Below are 13,227 nucleotides of genomic sequence, written 5' to 3'. Positions count from 1 at the left end.
AGAGCAGGGCCAAACACTTTATCTAACATCTAGCAAAGTTTTCTGTATATAATAGCTGCTTAATTTTTATTTGCTGAATTGTTAAATTAAAGAGTTTTTTAAGCCTTAGTCTCACCTTTTAAAAAAAAAGTACCAATACTTAGTGGAAAGTGAAGTGATGACTGTGTTCAATTCAAAGGGATTATACCTTCCACCTTCCATTTATACACTCTCTCTCTCTCTCTCTCTCTCTCTCTCTCTCTCTCTCTCTCTCTCTCTCTCTCTCTCTCTCTCTCTCTCTCTCTCTCTCAGATACACACAGACACACACACACACACACACACAGACACAGACACACACACACACACACACACACACACACACCTGAAAACCCAGGGTGTTTTTTCTGTGTTTCTTTTTTCTGTGTTCATTTTGAAATGAACAATTATGAACATTTTGTGGTTTCAAATTTTATGTCTTTTTCTTTTGTAGCTATTGGATGAACTACCCATGATCTACAGCTGTTGTATTTTTGTCTACTGCATGTAAGTATTCACATTTCAGAAGAGACATAAACCAACAGTTTGATTTGTAATAAGATACTCTAAAGTTTAGCAAACCATTTCTCTTGAGGCCGGGAATGCAAGGATTATTGTCCAGATGTTACACATGAGAGAACTGTGTGACTGGAGGCAAGTCACACAACTAATCAGTATAAGATCCACACTTAACTGCAGGTATTTTGTGTCCAAGAGACTGGTTCATTTCTCACTACATAGTGCTTCCTCTGCTTTTCACCTTACAAAATGTTTTCCCTACAATAGCCCTGTGGGATAGATGGGGCAAGCATTCTTCCTGTTGTGCAGATGAGGAAAAGAACTCAAGGAAAATTACATAACCTGTCTGGGGCTACACTCATAAGTACCAAGCTCGGTCCCAGGTCTTCTGAGTCCAAGATCAGGGATCTTTCATTACCTCATGCTTAAAGGTACATAAAGGAGTTGATCTGAAAGCTTCATTTCCACTCTTAAGTCTCATGAATAAATAATTAATGGTTAATTTATATCAGATAAAGTTGTATAACTTTAAATCATTTGAAAAATATGTTTTATGTATGTATGTATGTATACATATATATATATATTCCATGATTTGATTGATGTCCTTTCTCTTGCTACTAAATAGATCCCAATACCTCTTGATGATACCTGTATGAATTCTTCTGTAATTTGTGACCCAAACATGCATCACATGATGTCCAGCCTCTTAGTGATGAGCCTCTCTTCCCTATGGCATTTAGACACACTGTTGGTCTCCATGCCCAGGCTTGAAGCTTTTCTAGCTGGGTTGGCCTTCCTTTCATATAGCCTTTAAAAGCCCAAGGTCACCTCCATACCATGATGAGGGAGTGAAGGAAGACTTTATTGGCTAAAGTATCACTCATATTGAATGTAAATTTATGTTGTCTCAGAACTATAGATTGAATTTTGAAAGGAGCTGACATAGTGGGTTTTAAATTGATTGTCTTCAAAATCAGTGTCTCTTTGTATCAGGGATGCCAGGTCACACACACACTTTGACCCTTCCCTTCTTGCTTTAATACACTGAATCTGTGTTTTTGGTAGTATCTGACAGTTTACTTAAAAGCTATTTTTGCTTTCGCTGGATTTTATTTTTAGTTCATCATTCTCTCTCTCTATCTCACCCCTCCTAAACCTATTCTTCCCCCTTCATTGATATCCCCAGTCCCTCTTCCCTTTAGTTCTTTCTCAAGCTAACCTGCTCCAACTTCCCTTTCTTCCCTTTCTGATCTTGGCTCTAGAGTTAACCAGTTCAGCTCTTCACTCCTTTGTTCTTATGTCCTTTGCCCTCTTGTCCTATCTCCACTCATCCCTGGTCTGACCTCATCTGGATTATTTTCACCTGCCTCTTATACTCTAGCTCATAGTCTGTTAAAGAGAGCTAGGTGAAGCCCACAAAATGATGATGGTTGAGTACATTAGAAATTCATGTTATCTGACTTCAACTGAGCCTTCATTGTAGATTCAAATATTTATTTATTAAGCATTTATTATATATCAGGCACTGTGTTAAGTGTAGGGAATACAATTACAAGCAAAAAGGAAGTACCTACCTTCAAGGAATTTAAAATCTAATAGGGAAAGACCGTACATAAAAGGGAGCTAAAAGCAGGTTGGAAGGTAAGGAGAAGATGGAGAAGTAGACCGAGAAATCATGGACTAAGCTAGAGTTTGGAAGGCATCGCTCCTAATTGATTCCCTGTTGCCCTCCAAAGTTATTTCAAATCTTCTTTTCCCTCCTAAAGCCTCCCACACCACAATTCTATTCCTTCCCTCCACTCCATTTCCCCTCAACCACCTCAACCTCCAATCCATTTCCTAGTCAGTTTTAGAAGAAGTTCTTTGTCCATTTGTAACAAATTCTGAGGTATATATATATTCCCGGACAGTGCATTGACCATCCAACTATATATAACCATTACTAGAGGCAGCCAGGTAGCACGGTGGATAGGAGTCAGGAAGACATGAGTTCAGAAATTGTCTCAGATACTTACTACTCTGTGATCTTATGCAAGTCATTTAACCTCTATTTGTTTTCTCATCAGAAAAATGGCATAATAACACCTGCCCCCAAGAGTGTTTGTGAGCATAAAAATGAGATAATATTTATAAAGTGCTTAGCACAGTGGTTGGCAACTAACAGATACCTAATAAAAGTCTGTTTCCTTCCCTGCCCCTACATGTCAATCTGGGCAATTAGCATTCTCCAGACACTTCATTTTTTCCTGTGTAGATGACTAGGTTGATCAGTGTGAGTGACCTTGGATCTCATTGAGAAGATCCTGCAATGCTGTAGGATTCACTGTAACAACACAGTATCATCTACAAACTAGTATCTTTCCCACCAATATGGATGACTATAGTGAGCTTATGCATACTATTTGAGGCATCACTTAATATGAATACTTGGTGGAATTCATTGCTTTTTTAATATTTAATTTTTATTTTTCCTTAATTACATGTAAAGAAAAGTTAACATTCATTTTAAAAAATTTTAAGTTCCAAGTTATCTCCCTCCATCCCTCCTCCTTTTCCCTCAAGAAAGAAAGCAATTTGATATAACAAATTGAGGTGTGTGTGTGTGTGTGTGTGTGTGTGTGTGTGTAATATAGTTATGCAAAACATTTCCATATTAGCTATGTTGCAAAAGAAAAGGCAAAACAAAAAACCAACAGTAATAAAGAAAGGAAAAAAATATGCTGATTCTACATTCAGGTTCTCAGTTCTTTCTCTGGAGATGGATAGCATTTTTTTATCACAAGTCCTTTGAAATTGTTTTGGATTGGATAAATAGCTAAGTCATTCACAATTGATCATCATACAATATTGCTCTTATTGTGCACAGTGTTCTCCTGGCTCTGCTTTTTTCACTTTGCATTAGTTCATATAAGTCTTTATAGGATTTTCTGAAAGCTTATTTCTTCTAGCACAACAGTGTTCCATCACAATCATATACCACAACTTTTTCAGCTGTTCCCCAGTTGAGGGGCATCCCCTCCTTTTCCAATTTTTTTGCCATCACAAAAAGAGCTGCAGTAAATATTTTTGTGCATATAGGTCCTTTTCCCTTTTCTTTGATCTCTTTGGGATACAGGACTAGTAATGGAATCACTGAGTCAAAGGGTATGTACAGTTTTATGGCCTTTTGGGTATAATTCCAAATTGTTTTCCCGAATGGTTAGATCAGCTTACAATTCCATCAGCAAAGCATTAGTGTCCTAATTTTTCCACATCCCCCTCCAAAATTTATCATTTTCCTTTTCTGTGATATTAGCCAAACTGATTGGTATGAAGTGGTACCTCAGAGTTGATTTAATTCACATTTCTTTAATTTGTTATGATTTAAAGCATTTCTATATGACTATAAGTAACTTTGATTTCTTCTTCTGACAATTGCCTGTTCATATCCTTTGGCCATTTGTCTTTTGGAAAATGCTTTATATTCTTAAAATTTTGACTCAATTCTCTATATATTTGAGAAATAAGACCTTTCTCAGAAAAAGCTTGCTTTAAAATTTTTTCCCAACTTCCTGTTTCAAAGTGATTGCTTATTAATTATAAAAATCCAAATTCATGCCCTTCCTTTTTTTTTTCTTATTGAGGAAGGATGAGGCAAATGAGCTCTAAGAGTGGAAGAGTAGCACCTGTTAACTCTACACTACCTTTGAGGGAACATGAGATTTCTCCCATTCTGATAACTCTGGAAGTTAGAAGATAAAAACTAGAACCTCTAGACTACCATCATTAATTTGCCCCCATTACAGTACTATTTGAGCCATTATTTATACCTAAAGAGGGGGGAAAGCAAACATGCATTCATTCAACAAACCTCTACTTAAATTCCTCTTCTGTGCAAGATTCTGTGCTTGGTACTGGGGTTCCAAAGGCAAAATAAAAGCATTCTAGCCCTCAAGGAGCTTACATTTGCTGTGAAGATACAATACTTAAATGTCACTAGAATAATTAAGAACAAAACTCCTTTGGAAATATGAATTCAGACCTGTTTGAAAAAAGTAGAGAAAAATATAGCACTTCCATGATTTTATTAGACACACTGGATAGTTCTCCAAAAATGTGAATTGTATGTGTGTGTTTGTGCATGTGTGTATATAACTATTTCCACATCTCAAATTCTAAACCAATTTCCTTAATTCTTTTGGACTTTGGTTTTCGATCATGCCTTTGCACTGGGGTCTTCCCCCTGCCCCTCCCCAACTCAGGTATACATTATTTTATCAATATATAGAGGTCCCATCTACCAACATTCATCATAGTCCCTCTATTCCTTAGTATAAATAATTTTAACAAGGTACTGAAGCAAAAATAAACAATAAGGGGAAGTAGGTTGCTCAGTGGTAAGGAACCAGGCCTAGAGATAGGAGGTCTTGGGTTCAAATCTGGCCTCAGATACTTCCTAGTTATGTGACTCTGGGCAAGTCACTTGACTGCAGTTGCTTAGCCCTTATCACTTTTCTCTCTTAGAAATAAAACTTAATATTGGTTCTAAAACAAAAGGTAAGAATTCTATAAAAATAACTAAACCTATACCTAGGAATAAGCTTCTCCAAACTTAACTAAGTTTCTCCCTTAGGAAAAGTTCAATCTTTGTACTCAAACCTCTTCCAACTTGGAGTAGGACTTGCCAGAATTTTTATTTCCTTGGCATGGCCTGGAAAGACCATAGAATCATCTCTACTTCCACCTTGGGATGAAGCATTAGAGGAGAACCCCTTTGTACATATATCTCTAGAAAAAATGAGCACTGCTTTTAAGCATAGTGAGCATAATCCTCATTAAAGGTATTAGCACCTTGAAAGGATATTTCTGGGGAGAAAGAGTTAAGGGAATTTTCAAGATGTGGACATTACTTTCTGAACATCAGTATTCTTCAAAGTATATTTGATCAGTACACAAACCATAGGATTATAAAAAGAACATCAACATAGCCAGAAGCTTTGAAGTTGTACTCTGTCTGACATCAGCCAGTTGCTGGATTTCGTCTAATATAAAACTATAAATGGAAGAGACGTAGAATCACAGATTTTTAACACTAGAAAATTAGGGATTTTTGAGAATAGTTTTGATTCTCTTTTTAAGGACACAATTATGTTTTTAAAAGCATAATTAACAGAAAGTCCCTTTTTAAGTAGGGCTAGTGCCAAAATGAGATATTTGTATGCCTGGAGAAAGAGTGAAATTTAGGTTTTTTGTGTATTTGCTGTCCACTAAAGCAAGCCTTAGTTATACTGCAACAGTTTAATTCACAGTCCCTGATTGGGATTCACAGTTTAATAAGAGGAAGCTATCTGGCTGGATCGCATTTGGAAAATGACGTGATACTTTCAGCATTCCCAAGCTTCTTGCTATGTAATACAAGGAACAGTCCATCTTTTTAAAAATCCACATTTTTTAGTAAATATTATATTATTAGAAATACCATGATTTCAGACAAATAAAATGGGCAAGTGATGCAAAAGATGATGAAATAATCTATGGTAAGTGAAACTAAAATGAAACTGGTGACTGGTGGGCAAGAAAAGGCATTAAAAAAATCATCCAAAAAGAAGTAGCCAGATGTGAATAGAGAATCTGTCCCAAATCAGGAAGAGACACACAGGGACTTTCCAACCTTGGGCCAGTCACTCAATGTCTCAGGGCCTTGCAATTGCCAGTCTGTATTAATAGAGTTTCTTTATTGAGATTTTCCTTTAGCAATGAAAATGCCATGTTGGGTCAAAAAAAATTATCCAAGCCAAATATGACCAGCAACGGAAAAGGACTACTCATGTATTTTTTTTAAACCCTTACCTTCCGTCTTAGAATCAATACTGAGTATTGGTTCCAAGGCAGAAGAGTGGTGAGGGCTAGGCCATGGGGGTTAAGTGACTTGCCCAGGGTCACACAGCTAGGGAGTGTCTGAGGTCAGATTTGAACCCAGGACCTCCCCTCTCTGGGCCTGGCTCTCAATCCACTGAGCTACCCAGCTGCCCCCACCACTTAAGAGTGAGGATTGACAGCACAAATGATGATGCTCTTAAAGCATACAAAAGAATAACAAAGGAAGGACACTGACTTGAGGTAGATCATTGGTAGCGTACATTTACTCTTTGGAGCTGCCACTCAATGTTAAAAGGACTGAGTTCTGTCTGATGGGCTAAGGCTCAAGCTCAAGCGCATTGCCTTCTCTGTGGCTCTTCCGTCCACCACAGGCAAACACGACGGAAGCCTTTCCCAGTAGAAAGCAATACCATGCAGAAGTCAGTCCCACACGCCGTCCCTCGTCACCGGGCTAGTTTTGGATTAGAACATCCAACAGTCACTTCTAGTATTCCTTTTCCTTTGTTTTCCCCACGGGCCTGACCCTGAGGCTTACAGTTCTTTCTTGCCTCTCCCCTGTCTTTTCATGTGCAGAAGTGGTCCACTTCTGAGTATGCTATTTTAGGGTGGACCTTGATCCACTAGAGGAGGGGGAGGAAGAGAGTGACCAAAACATCGCTGGGAAGGGAGGGGTACAAATATTTGTATACAGATACAAAAAAACAAAACAAATACAACGATTTGTTTGGGCTTACATGTTATAATTTTTGGAGGAGGGGGAGTACTTTTCACTGATTGCCATGATAAAGAGGAACCAGAGGAACCATGGTACGGTGAAACAAGAGGAGCTGTGTGAGCTTGAGCAAGTCTCTTACTCTGGATCTCAATTTCCCTGTCTGCACAATGAAAGTGTTGGACTAAACTGGCCTTTTAAGATCGCTTTCCCCTTTATATCTGTGATCCTAAGTAGTAATAATGACCCATTTTCATTGACGGCTGGCAAAAAAGGCATGGCCTATCTTTTATTGTCTCTAGAGCTAGAATACTAGAAGGCTTCCCTTGTGTTTGCCTGCGGTGGACAGGAGCACTGCTTGGGAAGAGCCACAGAGAAGGCAATGCGCTTGAGCCTTAGTCCGTCAGACAGAACTCAGGCCTTTTAACACTGAGTGGTAGTTACAAAGAGGAAGCGCAATGTGATCGAGCTTCAGAAGAGATGTCCCCATCTCAGGCACCTCTAGTCACCAGCCTAACACATCTTCCCTGTCATAACTATTTCCCATCACCACCTTCATCATCTTGCCTAAAGTTTTGGAGAGAAAATAATTCACTTTTTGTTTCTATCTTTTAAATATATTAGAAATTCCGAAAAGGAACAAATAAAAGAACCTTTGATTGAAATTAACCCTCATTATAATCCTGGACCTGCCACTAGCCATGTAACTTTGGGCCTGTCACTTCTGCTCTCTCTTGAGTTCTGTCTTATCATTAAAATAAAGGGATTTGACTAATTAATAAGTAATAGCTCTTCCAGCTCTAATACTGAAATGACTTTTTTCTTTCTGAAAATTTTCTCCTTGTTGTCAGCCATAGGAGTTATTAGTAGCTATAGGAAGAGTTGATAAGATCAGTTTGTTCATTATAATAGCCCTGATTATATATATATATATATATATATAATGTAATATTATATAATTACAATGAATTAATACAGTAGCTCATTATTTCTTATATAGTAGTAACAAAAAATACAACTTATATAGCACTTTATGGCTTATAAAGTGCTTTGGGCACAATGACCTGCTGAAGTATATCATGCAGGCATTATTATCCCTGCCCTTTTTTTGTTTTACTGATGAGGAAATAATTAAGTGACTTACCCATTCTCGTACCATCACTAAATACTGGAGCTATATGCACTTCCTGTAGTGGCAAATAATTGGAAACTGAGGAATTGTCCCTTGATTGGGGAATGGCTGAACAATTGTAGCCTATGATAGTGATGGAATACTATTGTGCTGTAAGGAATGATGAACAGGATGAACTCAGAAAACGCCAGAAAGACCTCCATGAACTGATGCGGAGTGAAATAAGCAGAACCAGGAAAGCATTGTACACAGAAAATGCAATATTTTTAATGAAAAAAAAAATATTGTGGAATGATCAAATGTGATAGATTTTAGTTACTCTCAGCTCTGCAACAATCCAGGACAAATCTGAGAGACTTATGAAAAGGAATGCTATCCACCTCTAGAGAAAGAACTGTTGGAATAAAAATGCAGAAGAAAACATGATTTATTACTTTTTATATGGGTACGTGATTTGGGGTTTTGGTCTTAAAAGATTATTACAAAAATGAATAATATGGAAATAGGTTTTAAGTGATAATACATGTATAACCCAATGGAATTGCTTGTTGACTCTGGGAGGGGAGAGGGAAGAGAGGAGGAAGACAACATGAATCATGTAACCATAAGAATACTTATGTGTACATTTGTTCCTGGAATAAAATAAGGAAAATTTTTTAAAAAATAATAAAAATAAAAACAAGTCTTGTAAAAAAAAATACTAGAGCTAGAATTTGAGTTAAAATCTCCTGGCTTTAGATCCAAGACTGCCTTTCTTTAAAAGGTATGGAAGAAGCTTATTTGCAGGTGATACTGCCAAACTTCAAGATGGAAATAATGGAGACGGAGAGGGGAAAATTATGCTCCAGTCTGCAGCTAAATCTTGAATTCCCACTAGTTTTTCTATCAGTAATGGCAGCCTTCCCCCATGCTCCTCTTTTACCTTTTCCCAAAACATGCCATTTATTGTTTTCTGGGCATGGAAATACTCTCTGCCATCCTTCTATAGCAATCTTAACTTTATCTGAGACTCATAGCAGTTGTGACCTTGCCCATAAGTTACATAGCAAATGTCAGAGAAGAGGATGGCATAGTGGACAGTGCCCAAGCATGCTTCAAGCCTAATTAATGAGTATGTATTAACCACCTACTCCCTACTAGGTACTGTCTCGGCTCTGGGAATACAAAGAATGAAACAGTTTCCCTCATTTAGGAACTTGAAATTCTCCATCTGGGATTCTCGTTGCCCTAAAATTATGGAAAAACTAGCAATTTGTTTTTTCTTTTGTTTTAAACCATAACTGGAGACTCAGTTTTCTGGAGTGTTTTCAAATCAGACCAACTTTCCTACATATATAAAATAAATATGAGGTAATTTTTATCAGGAAAGGCATTAAAGAAAGACGTCATATAGAAGTGGAGCTTGATCTTAGTTTTAAAGGAAACCAGGGATTCAGAGTCAGAAGTATAGAGGTAAAGCACATGGGGGATGGACAGAACAAAGGCATAGAGGTGGGAAATGATGTGTCATGTGTGAGGAATAGTAAGAAACCCAATTTAGTTGAACTGTAGAATGCAAGAAATGTGGAAAGAGAATATTATGTGAATTAAGTGAAAAAATATAAAGAGAAGAATGTGAAGGCCTTTAAAAGCCAAATAGACTTTGTATTTTCCCCTAGATACAATAGGGAGTCATTAGAGTTCATTGAGTAAGGGAAGGACATAAATATACCTGTGTTTAAAAAAATTACTTTTTATGTTAAGAATGGATTAAAGTACAGAGAGACTTAATCCAGAAAGGCCAATTAGAGGGGGCAGCTGGGTAGCTCAGTGGATAGAGAGCCAGGCCTAGAGGCGGGAGGTCCTGGGTTCAAATCAACCCTCAGACACTTCAGCTGTATGACCCTGGGCAAGTCACTTGACCCCCATGGCCTAGCCCTTACCACTCTTCTGCCTTGGAGACAATACACAGTATTGATTCCAAGAGGAAGGTAAGAGTTTTTTTTAAAAAGGAAGGAAGGAAGGAAGGAAGGAAGGAAGGAAGGAAGGAAGGAAGGAAGGAAGGCCAATTAAAAAGCTATTGCAATAGTTCGGGTGACAGGTGTGAATAGAAAATAGATGGATGTATTTATCAGTTATATGACCCTGTGTAAGGTACTTAACATCTCTCAGCCTCAATTTCCCCTATAAAGTTACCTGTAAAATGGGAATAATAATACCTTTTCATTTAATATAAGTATTCTTACTGACCTTATGTCACAGTCATTTCTGCCCAATACAGCATGGCAGCAGGAACATACCTACCACAGGAGAATCCACATGCAGACACCCAGATATTAGATACTTGTGGGCTACACAAAGGGCTCTTATACACAAGGATCTTCCCTCGTTCCGCCCTCCCCCTTGCTAACACTAGGTTCCACGGTCACAAACAGTTCCAGGGCTCATTGATGGCACCTCCCAAAGCTCTGGGTTTCCTTTTTGCTTCCTGTCCCCAGAGCTTATGGAGAGGAAAGGAGAGGCCAAAGGCCTCATAGAGGTTGCAGACAACTGCTGCCGTTCTGCCCCCATGGCTCAGTTCCCTGCTTCCTTGATTGACTTTTAACCCAATGTACTTCCCAGTGTATCTTATCAATGATTTCAAGCCCAGTTTCTTTGAAAGCTGTGAAGTCATTTCCCAAAGAGCTATTCCTTCATAACCACGAATCATATGTAGGATGCAGTATGAAAAGACACTTTGTTTTGATGAGTCTGGTTTTTGAAGTATGTCTCTTTTCTGTTTTAGGTTTGAAAGTTTCAAGGCCAAGAACACAGTCAATTACCACCTGATTTTTATATTGGTGCTATTCAGCTTAATAGTAACCACAGTAAGTCCTGTTTTGTTTTCTACGGAACTCTGTGTATGTGAATGAGTGATTTTCTTGCCAGTTAGGCTTGGCACATTGTCATCTCCTAAATTTTGACTTCTACTTGGTCAACAACAACACATCTCTTTGATCGAAGATAGAGACCCAGCTTAGAGAGATTATGGCCAGACAAGTTATTTCCTATGCATATGTCAGTTCTTGCTTCAAATTAAATATCTTACAAAAGCATTTCAGTTTTCTATTATTAAAGGAAGGAGAGTGAAAGTAAATCTCTGGTATCGGGAAAAGGAAACCATCTTAAATTTTATAGACTAGGGGAAAGAGCATTGTATTTGGAATTGAAGGACTTAGGTTCAAATACTAGTTGGAAACCTATTATCATAGGATTTAAAGCTGGAAGAAATCTTAGAACTCACATTCAACCCCTTACGTAAGAGAGATAAAAATCAAGATAGAGTCACTAGAGTTTGTTATTTTTACATCACCTAAGTGTCTCTCTCTATTCCTCTCTTTTCCCCCTTTCAGAGAGCCATTCCTTATGACAAAGAATTAAAATTTTTAAAAAGGAAAAAGAAAAAATAAGCAAAACTAATCAGCATATTAGAAAAGAATAATGCAATATTTCAGATCTATGAATCCCTTCCCCCACCCCATCCCTGTAGAGAACCTAGGAGAGATTTCTTAAGTCTCTTTTTTTAGTGCCAAGCTGATTCTTTTTAATTTTTAATATTTGATTTTCTTATTTGCATATTTCAATTGTTTGTGGTTATTGTTCTTCCATTTACATTGTTTTAATCATTGTGTGCATTGTCTTCCTGGCTCTTCTTACTTTACAGAACTATTTTAAGCCTTTCCATATTTCTCCATATTATTCATCATGTTCTTATAGTACAATATTATTTCATTATAGTCATTTGCCACAATTTCTTTAGTCATTCCCCAGCCAATGGGTATCTCATCTTAGGAGTTTTAACAAACTACAAACTCAATATGGTTTGGGAGTATGATGTGACAACTAAAAAAGATAATGTGATCTTGGACCATTTCAACAGATACAGTATTTATGATTATGACACAGTTTGGTGGCACAATGGATGAACACAAGGCCCAGAGTCAGGAAAATTTGAATTCATCAGGGCTCAGATATTTATTAGCTATGAGACTCAGGGCAAATCAGTTAACCTATTTGCCACCATTTTCTTACCTGTAAAATGAGGATATTAATCACATCTACCTCAAAGTTTTATTGTGAAGATAAAATGAGATAATACTTGTAAAGTGCTTAGCACACTGCCTGGCACATAATAAATAAATCTTCCCTCCTTCCAGACCACATTTGGAGTATTGTTTTCCATTATGGGTGGCACATTTTAGGAAAGACTTTACTAAATTACAGTCTCCAGAGGAGGCAATCAAGATGGTAGAAGAATTTTAAAAAGATGTGATAGCTGCCTTGGAGTGATGAAAGGTCTTTTCTTATGAAAGTGATTAGACCTGCACAGCTTATCCCAAGAAATCAGAACTAGAAACAGTGAGTAGAAGCTGCAAAGGTGCATTTAGATTCAAGAAAAAGAAAAATCTGCTACTTTTTTGAGCTATCTAGAAGTGTCTAAGAAGATAGTAGGTTCTCTGTATTGGAGATCTTTGAGCAAAGGCTGGATGACTCTTGTGTGGGTTATAGAGATACTTTTTTCAGGCATGAATTGAACTAGATGACTTGCATAAAAGAAAGTATGTCGGGGGCAGCTGAGTGGCTCAATAGACTGAAAGCCAGTCCTAAAGATGGGAGATCCTGGGTTAAAATCTGACCTCTGGCACTTCCAAGCTGTGTGACCCTGGGCAAGTCACTTAACCCCCATTGCCTAGCCCTTACTGCTCTTCTGCTGTGGAACCAATACACACTATTGATTCTAAGATGGAAAGTAAGGTTTTTTTTGTTTTTTTTTTTTAAAGAGCATGTGCTCTCTTCTCACTTCAGGAAACTGAAAAAAGGGCAACCATCAAAACCAGACTCTGAGAGGAAAGGAAGGATGATCCTCAACACTCATCACCCCTCATTCTTTAATAGTTTCCCCTCAGGCTTAAGGAAAAAAATAATAATTCAAACAGATAGGAAGTATTGTATGAACATTTACATTG

The 13,227-nt window shown here is 37.6% G+C and overlaps 1 protein-coding gene across 2 annotated transcripts in view; it reads left to right on the top strand.

The window, feature by feature from the left end:
• The window catches only part of ACER3 (alkaline ceramidase 3), a 208,853-nt gene that overhangs the window by 126,679 nt on the left and 68,947 nt on the right, over nt 1-13,227 (top strand). For both annotated transcript variants that reach the window (XM_001377978.4, XM_007490915.3), the window contains exons 4-5: nt 472-524; nt 11,007-11,088. In XM_001377978.4, the coding sequence (XP_001378015.1) occupies nt 472-524; nt 11,007-11,088 (135 nt within the window). The remainder of the gene's footprint in view (nt 1-471; nt 525-11,006; nt 11,089-13,227) is intronic.

This window comes from Monodelphis domestica, chromosome 4 (genome assembly GCF_027887165.1).
Source record: "Monodelphis domestica isolate mMonDom1 chromosome 4, mMonDom1.pri, whole genome shotgun sequence".
NCBI lineage: Eukaryota > Metazoa > Chordata > Mammalia > Didelphimorphia > Didelphidae > Monodelphis > Monodelphis domestica.
The sequence above is the reverse complement of the archived record's forward strand: the minus strand, read 5'-3'. Positions and strand labels throughout refer to the sequence as shown.